Source organism: Labrus bergylta, chromosome 9, assembly GCF_963930695.1.
Source record: "Labrus bergylta chromosome 9, fLabBer1.1, whole genome shotgun sequence".
In the NCBI taxonomy this organism is placed as follows: domain Eukaryota; kingdom Metazoa; phylum Chordata; class Actinopteri; order Labriformes; family Labridae; genus Labrus; species Labrus bergylta.
This window is the reverse complement of record NC_089203.1, coordinates 26,020,598-26,039,970: the sequence shown is the minus strand read 5'-3', so window position 1 is coordinate 26,039,970 and position 19,373 is coordinate 26,020,598. Positions and strand designations below refer to the sequence as shown.

Sequence of the window (19,373 nt, the reverse complement as noted above, 5' to 3'; positions counted from 1 at the left end):
TCAAGATCTGTACTTACACATACTTTTGAGATTAAGTTGTAATGTTTAGTTTGCCAAGATAGTGTTTTATGGCGGTCAAGAAAATTCTCAATCTTTTCACTATCTGGCGAAAACAAATGAACTCTAAATCAAGGGAAACCAGCATTGTTATCGTGAGAAAACTAGATTATCTCCCGAGATAACTAGATTAAATAGTTGAGATCTTGAAAAAACAACCCAAATGTACCTGTTAACGCCGGAAAAAGGTGTAAAATAAAAATATATGCATGCATGTCCTCTTAGGGTTTCTGTGATATTGATAAAATAGTTTATTACTACATTATTATTACCACCAATGCATGAACGCATCAGCACTAATTAAATTATGTAACTGGCTGCCATTTTGAATAATTGTAATTGGTTTAATTTATTTTTTTGCATTGTATTTTTATACTCAACACCAACTGTTGTTCTGTGTCTGAAGAGTGAATACCATACAGTACAATAATGTTTGATAAGAGGAAGTTCAACTCCAAGTTTCTCTTTAAAAACCTTGTTCCTGTGCTTTCCAGGTTGTCGCCAGAGACGACGACCAAGGTGCCAATGGGCAGCTGAGCTACATGCTCAGTGGTGGGAACGATGAGGGCGCGTTCAGCCTGTCGTCCAGCGGTCAGCTCAGCCTGACCCAGACTCTGGATCGCGAGGCTCGGGGGAAATACATCCTGCTGATTACAGCCACCGACTCAGGTGAGACCGCAGAGGAAGCTGTGAGGGCGTCTGATAACACCATGAAATGAATGATGATTTTAATGAAAGCCTTGCATCTAAATTTAGATGTTTATGCCTCACACAACATAGAACTTGTATAACTTTATTATCCATGATTCTTTTTATCGGCTGAAGTCTGTCAAATATTTCCTTACACAGACATTGTTGAATTTCAGCAAAGCTAGAAAGATATTTCACAATCAGCCCACCAAAACAAAGCCCAAAACGAATATTGTTCATAAACCAACAGCAATGTCAACAAACAGCATTTTTGATTTCTGAGAGTGCACATTTCCTTGTTTTTGTGGCACAGTAACCTAAACACTCAGGCAGTTTTTAGCTTGCAAAATAGTGGGTGTTTTTTTTTTTGACCTGTTACCCAGAAGTCATGTCAGCGGGTTCAATTGAACAGCATCCTCTGTTTATTTGGACATGGTGGTAGTGCTTGTTATAGCCAGATAAAAGGTTAACTTGTTATTGCATGGAGGCCGGTTAATGTGCAGTTTAAAGGAGTACATGCGTATCCCCGTTGCAGCCAAATCACATGGTATCCCAGTTAAGTATATGTTTCCCCGAGCTGCTCTGGCACGGCCGTCATGGTCTGAGGGTGGTTCTGTTTCATTCCTACGCTGACCATGTGAGCGTTCATAATGCTGTGTATTTTAAACTGTGCACAGGCAATGGTGAGAATTGGGACAATGTTGCATCTTGTTTTTGACAATGTTGGATGCTTCCACAAAAACACACTTTTGAGGGAATCATTTGCACATTTGTTGGAGAGATTGTACCATTTCTGGTAACTCCATCTTTTGACAATTCAAGTCTAAAAGTAAGCAACAAGATGAATGCATATGTTTTCTTCATGGCTGATTATCTTGCGTCATATAGTTCTCAGAAGTTGGTGCCACATGGACAAAAGTTGCCCACCAAGCGAACATACTAATTAAGATACAATCCCTTTTTGTTCATTTCACAAGGACTCCATATTTAGATCCCTGACAACAACTCCAAAATATTTTGACAGGACAGTTTCAGAACATTGTTGAAGAGAGACAGAAAGAAGGGATTTGGTGGAGGATATCAAAATATCAAAAACCCCATAATCATAGTTCAGGCCAAATTACCCAGAAGCATTTTCTCACATTTTTGAGGCCTCGGCCGAGACGGTGGGGGGAAATGGTTCTCCAATGCGCTCCAATCTGGCAGGAAATGGTGAAGGTGGATGGTGCAGACATGTCTCCGAGGCTGCCGTCTACCATGACCCGCGTGCAACCGCAGACATCCATCTTTAACATGTTGCAGTCTGCCTTTATCTTCTGCAGGCTGCCACATTCGAGTAGCTCTTCTCCAAAACACTGAAGAGTAAAAAAGAAAGTCAGGAGGATTCATCACTGTAAGCCTTCCGTCTGTAAAATAATTATTCTGCCAGACAAGGACTTAAGCTATCTGTTCTTTCTTACTTTCTGGTAACATATGGAAGCCAACTCAAAGTCCTGCAGAAGCCACTGTGCTCTTCAGACACTTCATCATGAGCACAAGAGATAGTGTTGTGTCTTGACAAAAGTGACTTACGATGAGGCAACCTAGCTACTCTTAGAATGACAAATGGATTGATCTCTTCTTATTCAGGCCGTGTATCTGATTGTTGTGTTTTACTGTTCTATTCATTTTCAGTCATTTCTCTGAAGGTAAACTCTTTAATCCCAGCCTGAGATGAGCTTCAGGAGCCTCTCTGCTGCTGCTGTGCAAACTTAAATCTGTCCCTGAAATTAGTGGAAACAAAAGAGCTCACAGGGTGCTGCTGGTTTCTATAATGTCTCTTGGCTCTTGTGAACAGCAGAATTTGGCAAAACTCTCCCCATTATTCTGAAAATCTGAGCACAGCTTTCCCCCCCTTTGAAATGTGGCATCCATACAAGATGCTTAAAGGTGTTTTACAAGGCGTCTCGTTGAGAGCAAAACTCGCAGATCAGACCTGGGATATTTCTCTCTCTCTCTTTTTTTTCCTGCATGTGGAAAGTTGTTTTCAGCCTTTTCTGAGTTAACTAGTTGTGCAGATAGCAGGAGATATTGGCAGCTGCAGGGACGCAGACTGATCTCTATGCCGGGCCAACATCTGGGATCAGCTGCAGGCAAATCAGATTTGTAAAGCCTCTGCTTAGAAATGTTCAAGTTGTGCACACATACGGAAGAATGTGAAACAATTAGATTACCAACAGAACCACACTGTAACACTTTTGCCACTCAGTGTTTATGGAAAAGCTTTAAAAGGGCATCTGTGGTTGAAGAATGTGCTTTTTTATGAATCTGGCAGCTGTTCAGGTGTGGGTTTTTTTTTTTTTTTTTTTTTTTTTTTTTTTTTTTACAGCTGATTAGCATTTAGTATGTGCCAAAAAAGTTTGATAGCATGCTTTCCATTCTCCACACAATCCTCTGATTGTCAGTGTTCAAAAACTAAATGACTATGCATCGTATGGACGTAGAGATTTCATATTTTTTTTTGGTGTCCACTTTACTTTCAAAATAAAATACTGCTGCCAGTTTCAACACGATGGAGGTGTCTTCAGTTAAATGTATTTTTTTCAAAAGCAAAAGCAAATCAAAATGACAAAATTAGACTGGCACATAATCATTATAATAATGGTCTGTAGATAAAAACTACAAGTTCTTTTGGGGTGAAATTTACCCAAAGTGCCCCCAATAAAAGTGCTTATTTTTTACCACTGGCTTGTTAAAGAAGTTTCTTCACAAAAATGCAGGAAAGATCCCTGCAGAAATATACCTTTTTACGTTAAGGTAAGATCCTTTCTTTCAAACTAGAAGCAGCTGTTGTGTACATAAGCAAAAAGCAGTCTTTATGCATCCCAGACAATAGGAGTTTTTAATCTACTACTGCCTTGATTTGTTCTTTTGTTTTTGTGGCTCTCAGCTCATGCTTTAAAAGACTGAAATCAAATCAGCCATACAAAAAAAACAACTAACCAGTCGAGACAGTAGGAGACCAGCAACACCCTGTTGTGGGAGCTGAAATTACTGGGGAGGGGGGGGGGGGGGGGTTTCCACTGAAGCCTGGTGCACTTAAAGTTAATAAGGGCTGTCTTTTCTAATAAAGAATCTCACACCTTCTCAAACATCTCTCTCGATAGAGATCATTTCCCTAGGTTTTATCTACTACAAAGTACTTAGTGGACGTACTTTGGTTGGGCACATGTAACCAGAGGAATTGCTTTGCAGCCTCTTACAGCTCTGCTTCAACTTGGAGTAAGTTCTAAACTCTTTGTACCATTGGTTCCCAACCTGGGGTCCATCCCCCACTGGGTGGGTGCGCCAAAGATCTCAGGGGGTGCACAAGGCTTTGTGTGCTCTGAGGTTGTTAAAATAAGATTTGCACATATTAACAAAAATTATGACAACATGCTAAGTGGAAAGTTTATTCAAAGGACTGTAGATAAAGCTCTAAAATACTCTTTAAAAAAAAGTCAGCCACACTTTTAATTCAGTTTTTTTTATAAAATCAGTGTATCACTTTGTTTTCCTGGTGGTTATTTAGATACACATAGGCCCAGGTTTCAAAGATGTCAGAATCACCCTTTAAGTTAAGGCGATAAACTAGTTGGTCCAACATTTCATGTTCTGTGTTTGAGGTTGTGTCTTTGCGATTGTGTCTGCATCTCTTAGTGTTTTTCAGAGTGTGAGTTTGAGCATTTGGTTGCCTCTGTGTTTGTGTTTGTGTTTGTGTTTGTGTTTGTGTGAGTGTGCGTGTGGGGGTGAGAGCTTCCTCGAGGCACATTGACATGCACTGTGTTTTGGTCACATTTATTAAAGAGAAGGCACAGTAAATCCCTTGGTCCATGCCTATTATGGCAGATACAGACCGCACAGAAATCCCACGTCTTTCACATGGCTCCAGCCCCATCGCTCCATAGCGCTACACAGTGTTTGTATATGGCCTTTTGGCTGGGGGGGGGGGGGGGGGGGCTAAACGACGGCTTAACAGATAAAGAATTTTAATGACCCTGCCTATTTAAAAGCAGGATCTTTTATTCTCTTAAATGGCTCCCATGAATCTGGAGTATAAAGTCTTCTTGAGTTTTCCTCCCATTGACTTGATTGGTTAAATGAGGATCTGTCAATCTCCTGACTGTTGCAGGTTTTGAACAAGAATAAAAAAAACTCTAAGCATATATCTGTCCATTTGTGGCACAAAGAGGAAAAACAGAAATGAAAAGAGCAAAATAAGTCGTGACAAACACTGATAAGGTGGTGTTAGAACCTGACGAGCCATTGCTTGATCACTGTCCAACACTTTGCTCACTAAATCTTTAATGGGGTCCATTGCTCGGAGGTTTCAGCCAGTATGCAGTCTAGTGGCAACACAAGTCTCGGCCAAATAAAATATCAGGTTCCTCAAATGAACTTTAACAGAGCAGTAACATTCTGGATCAGCTCTTAAAAAACTTTGCAGTAACAATGCGGTCTCATGGAGTTTTTTTTTTAGTTTTTTTTTTTTTTTTTTTTACTTATCGCCCATTTTTCTCCTTTTCCACTCTCTGCCTGGCACACTTTAACAACTGCTGGATGTGAGTGTTTGTGTAAATAGCTTCGGTAAGTCGTGTGTTTAAAAAAAAAAAAAACATTTTTGTTTTTTGTGTGGGTTGGAAGATTAGTGCTTTAGCCTGGCATCATCAGCATTTTAAATGCTTATTCGCTCTGATTCCCCTGGTTAGCAAAAGTAAACACTCTTAGATTTGATCACAACTAGCTGTTTCTGTTCATGGCTTTACTCACTGCATGAGCATTGTGTGTGTGTGTGTGTGTGTGTGTGTGTGTGTGTGTGTGTGTGTGTGTGTGTGTGTGTGTGTGTGTGTGTGTGTGTGTGTGTGTGTGTGTGTGTGTGTGTGTGTGTGTGTGTGTGTGTGTGTGTGTGTGAATAAATCCACATTTGGACTCCTACACACATTTTTTAAACGTATTCTCAAATTGGCACATCCCGTGTATGACTATTAGAGAGCTGTATTATTAGAAAGGTACACTGCCAGTGTGTGTTTTTTCTAGATTTAACTCTGGTTATGATCTGTTGGTGCAGCTGTGACACCATAAAATTGGTTTTAAAAAAAAAGGCCCAAAACAGGCCGCAGATGCACTGCTAAAGATTTTCAACACAACAGCAACTAACAGCATCATTGCAATAAAAAGACAAAAGATAAATCAATTAAAGGGGAAATCCACTTGTACAGTGTTTTTGAACATTTATTTGGGTAACCTGAGTCTACTGACCCACAAAATGTGAAATAAACCCATCCAGTCGTTTGTTTGTGGTCTGCATAAGTCTTACAAACAACACAGAGAAAAATGCTCTGTTTCAAAATTTCTCTCCTTGTGATGTCACAGTGGGATTCTGGTAAAAAAAAAAAAAAAAAAATCGCCTCTCCTCACCTTGTATGTAAATTTTTGAGCAGGTCGGCCATTTTTATTCTCTCTACAGAGGAGTGATGTCTACGGGGAAAACTCAGGAGGGGGCTCATTGCATTTAAAGAGACACACACACCAAAACGGAGCGTTCTGAGAGAGCTGGTTTATACAGGGTCACAAACCTCCTCTGGTGCATGACTCATGTTATATTTTGACCAACACAGCACAGATGTTTCATTTAGACCACAGGGGGACTGTTTGAAAAGGTGGAGAAGGGGGATAATATGTCCTCTTTAAATTGAATGTGTATTCACTCTGTTTCTCTAAGTCAGCACATTTGAATATAATGCATGTGTATTTAAGTTTCATTCACTCCCAAACACTTCTCCAAAGTCGTATTTCAAAATGAATGCAGTGAGTGTATGAACATTATAGAGCTGTATTATGAGGACCTTACACTGCCAATGTGTGTTTTCCAACTTTAACTCTGGTTATGATCTGTCGGTGCTGCTGTGACACCATCGAATGGAAAACAGTCCCCAAATGGTCCACAGATGCACCGCTAAATAGAGATTTCCAAATATTCAACACAACAGCAAATAAAAAGCACCATTGTAATAAAAACACAAAAGGCAAATCACTTTATTAAATTTCACCACAGGCCCTAAAAATTTGAGAAAAAGCAGCACTTTGCATCTGTCTGATGTGCTTTCCTGCCTGCATGCAGACCGCAAACCCTATCCGTTAACATATGGGGAAGAAATTATGCGAAAAGCATTCAGACGCGGCACTCCATAAATAACCGACGAGCTGTGTAACATTTGAGGTCTAATTTGACAAATGCCTGTGAGATTTTTCAGTATTATTAGGAATATTCTTTTCCCCCTTTGCACTGGCTGCAGTGTTCTGCAGAGATATCTCTTTCACTCTCCCGCTTGTTAACTGTGAGAAAAACCTGTGTTTACTCTGTTATGTTTGGCACACTGTGTAGAGGGGGACAGCTCGCACACCCTGCACTCGGCTCCTCCGACACCATTCATGGGTGCTGGACGGGGTCGCATTAAAAGAAGCTTTGTCGCAAAGCAACAGGTTCTCAGAGGCGGAAAAATGTCAATTTTGCCTCGATGGCGGCCAACTCTCTCTCTCTCCCTCTCTTGAGTAATGATGTGTTTTATTTACGCTGTCCCTTAAGAGCACAATCTCAGCACAGTCTATAAAGTGTAATTAAGCATTTAGCGCTTAAGCTTCAGGCTACATACGGGGCTTGTCTCATAAATTTACACATTCATCCGTCTTCTCTAAATCAACCTGTCCTGGAACATCACACTTTAATGAACCTGCTTGTTTGGACATCCCAGCGCTGTTCTTCTCTGCCCCTGAATATTGATAAAAAAACATCAGTGAATATATACCAAAGGAAGAGATTATCTCTTGTGCCAGCAGAGACACTCAAACCAGCTTCTTAGCGCAGCTTAGGCTGTGAAACTCAGGGCAACTCACACAGCCTTTTCCCAGGAGGAGGGTGCTAGTGGTCCCCCCCCCCCCCCGTGCGCCTCGCTCTCCCAGCAGTGTGCACCCTGCAACGATCAAACAACAGATAACCTAATCGTCATTAACATATGTATTTGTTTCCCACTCCGGTTCAGGAAGTTCAGGGAAGTACGGCTGCTGCACCTTCTTGGAGGTTAATGTGATTTTGTCTGCTGGTAATGTACACTAATAAGGTGCTTAGACCCTGCCATATGCTAATGCTAGACAATACTTTCTGGGGCTGAGAGGCTTATAGAGGACACTGTCTGCAGGGTGGAGGAAGAGGCAACAGATGGTCAGCAGGTCTGTTTTAGTCTCCGGGTACCTGAAAAGCTTGTTATTTTGGACACCACTTCTTCTTCTTCAGGTTTACTTCGATCACGATCCAAACCCCCGCAACGAAGATCTGAGCTTTCGATTCTGCAATGACATATTAGCAGAGAGAGAGAGAGAGTTGAATGTCACTCCCGCCGCCGCAGCTTTAACATGCACTTTAAAGTTCTCCAGGATTAATGTGAAATATCAAAACACACCGCTCTGTTTTGCTTGTCACTGCCCCAGCTGGGTCATTCCCAGATTTTGAAGGGGGGGGGGGGGGGGGGGGGGGAATGTGCTGCATTTAATTAAATGGTAATGGAAGTTTCTAGATTCAATTAAAGCCGGGGGGAGGAATCCTCATGTGGGCCTTGAGCACTTTGAGCCCCCCCCCCCCCCCGACCGATTCAGTTGCTTCGTGTGAAACGGAGATGCACTGACGCCAGCGACTTTTGTAATGACTGCTCAGAGGATGAAAAAAAAAAACAGTTATCTGAATACCATCAGTCTGATGTGATCCCATCGAGAGTACTCCCAGTCTTTGAGTCTTGGAGACAGAGATATGACCAGGACTTAGATCGGACTTATCCCTTACAGCAGTCTTTCCCAAACTTAAGACTGCCGCGGCCCGCTTTGAAATACAAAATTACTCCGGGGCCCGTTATAAAAAAAAATGTATGACTACATCTATAACTTTCAGTTAGGGTAAATTATCAGACATGACAACATGATATTATGGCAAGATAGACACAAAAGTTTAATAAACATTATGTCCATGAATCATGACACTCCTTAATAATCACTTAAAGGGTTGACTCATGGTAAATCACCATTATTGTGATATTTCTTTTATTTTTAAAATTGGTGGAGGGCTTTTCGCAGCCCACCAGGGGGCCGTGGCCCACACTTTGGGAAGCACTGCCTTACAGTATTCATACCTCTTCATAGCTCAGCGACTCCACTTCAGCTCTCTGAGGCTAAACCTCCTCATGGAAACACAGAACCGCAATGTCCACTATTTTCTTTACTGATTGAGGGAGCATGCTTCTCACAATCCAACACACCCCCCTCCCCCCCATTCCTCATGTGCAATAATAACCCAAATGAATCAAATACACACACACATACACTGCTGGACCTTCAGCACTGAGTGGCATGTTCTTCCAAAACAATTTTCTAGCCACAGTAAAATTGCAAAAGCAGTTCATCTTGATTTTCAGGGGGATGATGTTGATGTGTTCACAGCAGGAAGTACATTTGAACGATGCGAGGTTGTAATCACAAGGAGAGTTACGTCAGGTCATGGCGGTTTGCTTTTCCTGAGTGACTGAAGGTTAACCCTTTGAAATAAGATTATGCTCACAGCAGCAAACTTTGGACAGAGGTGAGGTAGTGCCTTGGTTGCTTTAGCCTGCCAGTAAGTGATCTTTAAAGTAGAGTTAAATATATAACAACAAATGTATACACTTATGTTAAATATACACAAGTAGAGTCCGGGGTTTGTTTTTGTTTCTTCAATGAATTGTTTGACTGTAAATCAATCAATCAATCAATTTTTATTTGTATAGCGTCAACTCCTAACAAGTGTTATCTCGAGACACTTTACAAAAAGCAGGTAAAAGACCTTACTCATTGCTAAATGAACATTTAGTTGTGTAGAACAATTCAATCATGTTAAACAATCTTTGCAGGGCTGGCAGTTTTTCCAAAACTGTCTGCAAGAAACGGTTTAAATTTGCATATTTCACCCATTAATATGAAAATATATACCAAAAAATGTGTCAGTTGTTTTGGGCACCTCCAGGGACAATTGGGATCCCCAGTTTTTAGCACCGTTGTATTGGGGGTCGCAGGCAGAAAAGTTTGGCATCAATTTGAATTGTGTAATGCCTTAGAATGAATTCAAATTGCTTTTCCCTTGTCTGAAAACAGCCTTAATTTGTAAGATACTTTACCATCTGCTGTGTAGACCCTGCACCTCAGAGGCTCTGGTTTCTAGTTTCATTCAGTTTAATAGGAAATAACATGTCATTAGTTTGCTGATAGGTCAAAGGCATATATAAGATGTCAAGTGGATTGTGATTTTTCAAAAGGAACTTTTTGGACCGCAAAGGGAAACAATCGCTCTTGTTGGGCTTAAAGACTGTCAATATTAAACTGAAACAGGCTATTACATTTTAAATAAAAACTTTTCTACCCACACGGCAGGTGAAATGTCCAGTAAAAAAATAAAATGACCGCCACAAACATTAAGTCCTGTAACTGCAAATGTCAGCCTATACAACATGCAAATTAATGTAGTCTCTGGCTTCATGCAGTCTTATGAAAAAAAGTTTAAGATCTGCAAAACCGCTGTAGAAAGAAGAAAAAAAGAATAAAGGGGTCTGGGAAGTGGATCTGCCAATGGAAAAAATACTTTTCTAACCGCAGTGCATGGCAGCAAACGGTAGGCAGCTGACTTCCCGCTGCACATTTCCAACCAGCTCTCTTTTCCATGGCACAATGATGTCATTCGTCATATAGAGCTGGGGCCAGATTGAGCGATGCCAGATTTAGGCATATTTCCTCGCCATATCCACCCCTCCCCACCACCACCACCGCTCGAGGTTTGAGCGTGAGGCTGTAGTCGTCTGAATCATTGACCCTGACACTCTTCCCCTGCACTTTGCCAGAAACCAGCAAAGACCGTGTGGAGGAGATGCTGGCATTTCTCAGCACTCTTGGAGAGCATTCCTCTGTTGTTGAGTCACTCCCTCCAGAAACAAGAAGAAGAAGAAGAAGAAGAAGAAGCTAATGGAGGTTATTTTGTGCAAAAAGAAGTGTTCTGGGTTTGCTTATCTTATTATTGCAGCTACAGTATTCACAGGAAATTTAAGAATCGGAAGCAGACGACATACTCAGCTGCGATCTTGACCCCCCTCTCATTAAGCAGCCGCCGTCTTATGAATCTTGAGAATGTCTCGCCCTCACCTTAACTATTTGAAACAACTGTCATTTACATACATTTGCATACCTGCTAAGATATAGTGTTCCTTGATGACTAAATCTGTCAGCCCACACGATGTAACAAGATAGAGCAGAACTATTATCACGTTGGACAGCAGGTTTGGTTTTGGGGGGGGGGTTTGGGGACAGCTGCCAGGGGGTTATGTGATATCAGTGAGCCCCGGGAGGCAGAAGAAGGCACGTCCTAAAGTTTGAACAGAGCTGTGAGAAGTGATCCACCAAAAAAAAAAGATGTGAGAAACGCTCTGTTTGAACCCACGCTTGTCTGGTAAGGCAGGGTCAGCTCAGGTTCAAAAGCATCAGGGGGGGCGGGCTTGGGAGTACTTTTAGCTCTTCACCGAAGGGGGGGTTGGGGTGTCTTTGCTGTGTGCTTACCAAGGATTAAGTGGGAAATGGTGTCCTGTGATGGTGACAATGGAGGCAATGCAGGTCAATGGTCAAACAATTGGTGGCAGAATACTTTTTTTTGGGTTCTTCCTGAGGCTGTAAACAGGTTGTGACATCACATCCTGTGTGCTCAACACACACACAGAGAGAGAGAGGTCCAGGTCTGTCCTGCTTTCCGCTCTTAGTGAGGAAACAATACGATAGATCTGCAGCTCCAACTGTGCCACAGAGCTCAGTTTGAGATCAGAGAAAAAAGTACAGCGGCTGGCTTGATTTTTCAAAAACTAAATATTTTCTTCACCACTCAGTCGCTTGGTACGAAACCAAATGCGTGTGTGTGTGTTTGCAAAGCCACTTACCTCCCAGCAGAGCCACTTATCAGCCCGCGCAGAAACTTCTTTGATAAACAAAAGTCTTAGCGAGTTGTTGACTTGTCAAACATGCTTTAACCTGGCAAGCGCCGGCGGCTTACAGTGATACAGACACCTGGCTGACTTGGAACGCTCTCACAATTAAGAGGATTGGATAAGAGCTGCACTTATTTGTTGCCATGACAACCCCCCCACCCCCCAAATGATGACTCACTTCGACGTATGACAACCGTGCAGGGCTCAGGCGCAGGGGGAGGGGTTAGAAAGCCGCAAATCAAGTATGATGTTGATTGAGTAATCCTGTGTTGCAGTGTCGTTTGTTTGGGCACTCAGCCACATGTTATGGTGCTTTGATTACATAATCGCCCTGTGATGATACACCATAGACTACATGCTACGTCGACCCGAAACCACCATTTACATGTTCTGCCTGGATTGTGTTTCTGCTGCTGTTAAGACTTTGCATTGGACACCAAATTTGTCCCTGCATGAATCGCCACAGAATTTTTTGAGGGTTTTGTTTGGAAACCGTATTCTCAATGACAAATATTTGTAAAAGGTGGAAATACATGATCACCTCAATCTTCAACAGTGCCTATATTTGGTTGTAAACACAATTTTGTAGAGAAGCCGCTAAAGTCTATCGAGGACATGACTCATTTTGGTAATGAGTCAGTGGAGATCGGTGTCGTTTGCTCTCCGGGCCTCTTTTGGGATAAAACGTTGTTTACCCCGTTACCTCTGTTTGTATCATTTATTTCCCTCCTGGAATTCAACTCTTGTTTATTCTAAAATGTTAGCCACTTCTGTTCTGACCAGAAAAACCTGGACGCATGACAAGCCTCAGGTCAAATATCTTGTTTATTATCATAGAGCCAGGCAGTGAAGTGATGTTACAGTAAACTGTCTCCCTGCCCTCCCCAAAGAAGCTGCGGTGGTCTCTCAACCCCCACAATCAAGTTCAAATTTGTTGATGTTTTTAAGGACATTTCTGTGCCCTCAGCGATGTCACAGTTTGGTGGCAACAACTCCACGGCAGCTGCAAGCGCTGGAAGGGAATATATTCTGTTATGTTCTCCATGACAGTCTGTCAAAGCTAAGGGTGTTCCCAACTACGGATTTGATTTGTCTTTTTTTTTTGCCCTTAATTGATCCATAATATCATGTAATCAAACTGGCATTTAAAGGGTTAAATTCCTGATAATTACTCAATATTTGATCGTTTTGAGCAGGGCTGGAGTTGTTTAAGAGATTTATGCAAAAAAAAGTAGAAAGAAATATTAATCTGTTCTATTTTTATAACAGTTTTTTGTAATTGGACATTCTTGTCCTTAGTGACTTAAGAGGAACCAGCTCTAAAACCAAAACAAACTCATGTTTGACGACACCTCCGCTATTCTGAAGCGTCCGCTCTCCTCCAGCGACACACCTCCAACCCCCCCTCTACTGGCTTTCCCATGAAGGAGTTATGAGTTAGAACGCACCATAATTAAGCACCATTAAGCGCAAGCGGCGGACAAAATCGTCCTGTGCTCAAGCTGCAATTGACTGTGGCCTGCATTGTTGTGTTAGCATGCTAATCTTAGCGCGCTTTGGTTATCTCGTAGCTTCATACTGAACATAAATTGAGCGATCTAAAGACACTTATGTGACATTCAAATAAGCAGTGAGTAAGCTATGTTATTCTTTTCTCTAGTCCTGGACTAAACCAGCTCTATACACAAGGCCGTCTCGTCCATGAAAACATGATGTAAACACGGCTCTGACAACAACACAGCTGGCAGGACTCACTCTTCCCACTCATTGCACACCATCTTTGATACAGTCATTCTTATATTATTGGGGTAATAAGCATATATATAAGCAATACCTAAGTGGTAGATGGAGGATCATTCACTGGATCCCCCAGTCAAAAGGATCCATATTAAATATTTCAGTTACCAGTTTCAGTTATATTAAGATCCTGGACAGAAGTTCCCAGTGCCAGTTAGCTTCTTGTTTCCCTGTAAATACAGTGCGACAGAAAGCAGTCATTTTATCAGCCGTGCTTCATCTCAAGAGGCAGCTGAGGGAAAAGATAAAATCATCTTACTTTCAAATGAGAAGAATTGGCATGAAATATAATGAGCATGTTGGCCTGATTTGATCATATTTAGAAGATAATCCCCGCTGGCTCAGCATATCGTCCCTTCGGCTTCTTTTCTGACCCTCGGCCCCCTCAACACCCTCGTTTCTCAGATTCTCATGTTTTGATTTTTGCTCAGCTCCGCATTAAGAGAGAGTTTTGGTGGCCACCGTCCAAATGTTTTTTATTATCTTTTATTAATCCCGGCCCCCACGGTACGCATTAAGTTCAAGCATCTGATGTTTTCAACAGCTGAGTACACAGGCACAGGAGACACAAGCTCAGGATCGTGTATGTACTCATGTGCTTGTGTTGTGGTCGACACTTTCACATAGATTCCTGCAGAAGGGAACAATGCATGTTAAAGGTGGGAAGAATCCCTCAGCATTTATAAGTCCTTAGGTGTTTTCAGTGTGAGCATATGCAAATGTTTTACATCTCAAAATCATCCAAGCCTTGTTTTTATGTCGGAAATAAAAACCCAAGCAGTTCAGAGCTCCGTTTAAGGAAGGATTATAAAAGGCCAGCTCATGTCTGAACCTTTCTTTCTCTTCAGGTTTTTCTGCATTGCAGCTCGTTTTCATCTGCTATTGATTTAAATCCGTCCCCCCCCCCCCCGCCGGGGCCGCAGCAAGCCCCGTTTCGTCACCCGCTCTTGGAGAAAAAAACAGTCAGATTTTTGCTGAAAATAGCACTTCTCCTCGCTCAAATTCCACAGACTAACTCTCTCAGTGCCGCGCACCTTAAAATAGATACCTCGCTGTGGAAATTAAATCTGTGAGTGTCCCAAGAACCCCAGGAAGGACGCCTGAAAGATTTGGTTTCAGAGACATTGAGCCCTTTTGATGTGTTCTGTACTGGTGTGTGTGTGTGTGTGTGTTGATGGAAACCCAAACTGATGGTCAGAGAAATTAGCTTGACTGAAATGCAGCAGGAATATTATGGCTGAGCTGTCACAGGAGTATAAATTGGTTCAGTGTGGATATGCTGCAAATGGCAAGTCATGTACAATAACTGAAATAACACAGAAAAGCTGCTGGGTCCCCTTCACCAGCTCACCGTGGAACAATGACGAGTTGAGTCATGTGAATGGAAAATCTAATAAGTCTCTTTGGCCACTGAGGAAGCCTCTCCTTCACACCGCAAACAGCTTCTGACACTCACACTTTTTTTTCTTTTCTGTGTCCTCTTTTTGATCCGCAGGTTCTCCGTCGCTGAGCGGAACAGGAACAGTCACGGTTCTGGTGAACGATGTGAACGATAACATCCCGGTTTTCACCTCCTCCACCTTCCACACCACCATCACGGAGGACGCTCCGACAGGGACGGATGTTCTGTTGGTCAGCAGCTCGGACGCAGATGTGGGCGTCAATGGTGTTATAAGGTAAGAATGTGCCTTGATGCTACGGTTTTGCTTCGCTTATGATTAATTCCATCTTTTTGATTTTAAAATTTGAGAAACAAAGTTATCCAAAAGTTACTCATGTTTGACGATTTGTCATCACTTGGTTTAACCAACTTAAATGTCTTTTTTTGTTGTTGTTTTTGTGGAGGGGCCTAGTATTAAACTTACATAAAATAAATGATCCCGGCCGTAGTGAAACTTGGGACATTGTAGTTTATAACCCCCCGGCCTCCATGCTGTCTGCATCCAAAGGAGAATAAAAACCCTCGACTTGAGTCTTTCTTTTTGATTTATTTTGGGCTTTTCATGCCTTCATTTTAGAGACAGGACAGTGGACATAGTCAGAAACCAGGAAGACAGAGAGAGAGAGAGAGAGAGAGCTGGTAATGACATGCGGAAAAAAACGAGCCACAGGTCGGGCTTGAACCTGGGCCAAAGCCTCCGCACATGGGGCATGCCGAGTAAACGCTGGGCCATCTAATCTTGTTTTTTAAATGATCCTTTTTAAAAAAGAGACTTGTTTGATATACCGGGGCCTCATCTTAAAAATCATTTAAAAACACAAATATTTATTCAGATTGCTTGTGCGGAAAACACCAAAGATAAACATTTTGGAATACATTAAGTATTTTTTTCATACTGCAATTAAATCAAATTTCACATTCATGACAAAAGTTAAAGAGTCGCTGTAGAAAAGAAAGAAAAAGCTAAACAAAAACAAATGACTGAAATGACCAAAATTTTAATTATTTTCTTTCAGAAATAAAAGATCATTTGCAATGAAAATGCATTTGATTTTTTTAATTTTCTATAAAATCAAAGTAATGCAGGGACAAAATCATTTGTGTGCAGAATCATAAAACAGGTTATTCTTTAGGATCCAAAACACCTCCATGATGCTCAGTACACTTCCTGTAACCTCTGTGAGTAATCAGGTCAGTTTGAAGTTTGCCTTGATTCCCTGATGTGAATGAAACCCTGTCAGAGCCGGACAGGACTGGGTCTTGGCTTTCTTCTTCACGCCTTTAGTGAAACGTTTTACCTCATCACCAGCTCTGTGAAATTCCAGGCCGATGTTGCAATTGTAAACAGAAGTTTAGGAGTGATTACCAAGTTTTAGTCTACACTCAGAGTCATTGTTTGGGCTCTAATTCTCAAACTGGACAACAGCCTTTTCACACTCACAGCCCCCCTCCTCCTCATTCTCCTCCATGGGGGAGCTTGTAAGAACTTCTGGTCGGTCTCTCTCAAGCTTGGACCCTGACTCAAGTCCGACCCCTCCTCTCTCCTCACAACCCCACTGGGTGCACATTGGGGGGGTACCCCAGCGTGCTCCAGTTTCCCAAAACACTGTAATGAGGATGTTAATTATCTATGACAGTACGAGTTGTGCCCATCAGGGGTTCTAGGGGAGGGGGTTTGAGGTCCTTAATGGAGTCCAGCACCAGTTACCTTTGCTCATTAGTTTTTTGGTTTCCCCTCATCCTTAGCTCGTCCCTGGACTAGACCACGAGCATCTGTGGACAGTTTGTGTTGTTTAGTGATGTCGGAATGAGCTTTGCATCCTCCGCGTTTTCACACATTGTTGTTGTAATTTGTCGTCCCATCTCTGGGGGGCGGGGGGGCTTTTTCTGAAGCCTTTTCAAAATATGCACTGGTGTGTATATGTACGTGTCAGTTTACATTTATGTCTGAGTCCTACTGGAGACTGGTGAGATACAGAGTGAAACGTGATATAAGACTGCGGCCCCCTCAGTTGCTGAATAGATTTATGTTTTTGAGATGTTATTATTTCTTCTGCCTACTTCATTTTTATGTGTTGTATATGACTGAGTTTTTATATTTATTTTGGTTTATTTTTCCCTTTATAAACATCATGCACCACAGTAATGTTATTTTTTTTATTTTTTTATTTATTTAACTAGGACAACCTCATTGAGATTAAGAATCTCATTTACAAGTGTCTCCTGGCCAAGAGGGGCAGCAGCACAACAAAGAGTTACAGACATAAAACAGAGAGTAATTACAAACACAGTTTAACATGTCCTGAGTCACAGAGCAGAAAGTCATCAGTCAAAGCATCTACAACCTGAAGCATCTTCCTCACACAACTTCAATCTACTTCCTTACAAATCTAAAAGATTTAAAGAGACCAGCTCCCGCCGGAGCAGCGTACCTGAAACTCCTTTTCCCCATTTCAAGACGCACTTTGGGAACAGATAACAACAACAAGTTTAGTGACTGGGTTGCAGAGCGTCTATGTAACTGTGTCTATGTAAATTAAACTAAATGAGATAAATGACACAGTGGAATCCAGAGTTCTCCATCTTCAGCCTGAACCACAGGGCCTCTGTGTAGGCAGGGAGGAAGAAAACAGTGGCTGTATTTGATAGAATAAGAAGCTGCATGCCCCAATCAGCAAACTAACTGATTTAGACGTCACACTGGTACAATGTGCTGACAAACTGTTTTTTTTCTATAAGATGTGCTCTTTTGGGAGCTTGAAACATTGCCCTCTATGGATCACATTGTGACACAGTGCTGAATCAGATGCTCACTTGAAGTGCAGCTAACAGTTTGCAGAACCAGTCTTGGGGGAATGACTCATGTCACACCTGGCAGTCTGTATTTACATTAGAAACATCTGTAATAACACATTAGCCTCACTGAGACATACGACGTGCTCATAATGCAGAACAGAAGTGGCTTCATGTGTCCGTTGAGTGGCAGTTACTGTGAGGATTTTTATCTACATAAAGGAGATTATGAATAATTCAATTCCTTTTGTACTGTTTGGAACACCAGAAAAATTCAAATTTATAGAAATGTAAATGATAAAAGAAATAGTTAGAAAAACAGTAAAAAAAAAGAGTTAGAATCACAAAATACTTTGTTCATCTCCCGGAGGACATTCGGCATACAGTTGCTCATATAAAAGCATTGGCGGAGATAAAATCATGAAAATAGAAAAATCCTCCGCACATCTGTTTCACAGGACAGGTGTGTATGAGAGCAATGTGTCCATCAAAAACATCAAAGTAATCTCATGCACACTGTTAAAGTTGTAAATTAACATTAATTGGCAAACAGTACCAAACGTTGCTAATAAATGTAAATGTGTGTTTGCAAATTAGACAGTGTGCAGGACTTTAGCCCTGAGTTAGAGATATATTAATATAAACAACAAAAAAGTATAAACATTAATAAGTATAAGTAGAAATCACAGTAACAAACACCAATAACTTTAATAAATCTAAACTACAAGTTGTATAAACGTCGACAAGAAAGATAAAAAACAGTTGAGGGAGTTACACCTTCATATTCAAAAGAGTGTGTGTTCTTCAGATCAACGAGTCAGGAGTTGATGCAATAGAAGGTGTAAATAACTTTTTCTAATACCCACACTTAGGTTCAGAAATGAATTGATATCTGTGATATTTCGAACATTTCACAAAGCTTTCCCTGAAACTTGTCCTTCTTTATCCGTCCTGCAGCTACAGTCTGACTGGAGGACACGGCCAGTTCTCCATCAACCCAGCCACGGGACAGATTATCACCAGCTCCCTGCTGGACCGAGAAGAGAGGGCCTTTTACCAGCTGCTGGTTGTAGCGACAGACGGAGGGCAGCCTGAGGGCTTGTCCAGCTCTGCCACTGTGTCTGTGACAGTGGCTGACATCAATGATAACCCTCCTCGGTTCCACCACCACCCCTACGTCACTCATATACCGGCCTCTACAACAGCAGGTGAGTGCATGCATCAAAAAGGTTCTGAAATAATAATATGGTTGTACCTTTTTTTTTTTTACTGTTATAGTGCTGGTAGACAGGGTTAGTTGATGTGTGAAGGAAGCTTTGTTCAAACACTGCTTTATAAAATATGTGCAGCTTTTGCTTCAAACTAATTTAAACCAAAAAAGAAGAAAAATTTCTGAAACTAATTATTGATAACACTCATTTTTATCTGTAATTTACCCTTAAGAATTATTTTTATTTAATTTTTATTTAACCTTTATTTAACCAGGAAAAAAACTCATTGAGATTAAAAATCTCTTTTTCAAGAGTGTCCTGGCCAAG

General features: G+C 41.5%; 1 protein-coding gene across 1 annotated transcript in view; it reads left to right on the top strand.

The window, feature by feature from the left end:
- fat4 (FAT atypical cadherin 4) overlaps positions 1 to 19,373 on the top strand; it is a 120,606-nt gene that overhangs the window by 77,616 nt on the left and 23,617 nt on the right. The window contains exons 6-8 of the mRNA XM_020652844.3: positions 552 to 726; positions 15,097 to 15,277; positions 18,793 to 19,043. Of these exons, the coding sequence (XP_020508500.2) occupies positions 552 to 726; positions 15,097 to 15,277; positions 18,793 to 19,043 (607 nt within the window). The remainder of the gene's footprint in view (positions 1 to 551; positions 727 to 15,096; positions 15,278 to 18,792; positions 19,044 to 19,373) is intronic.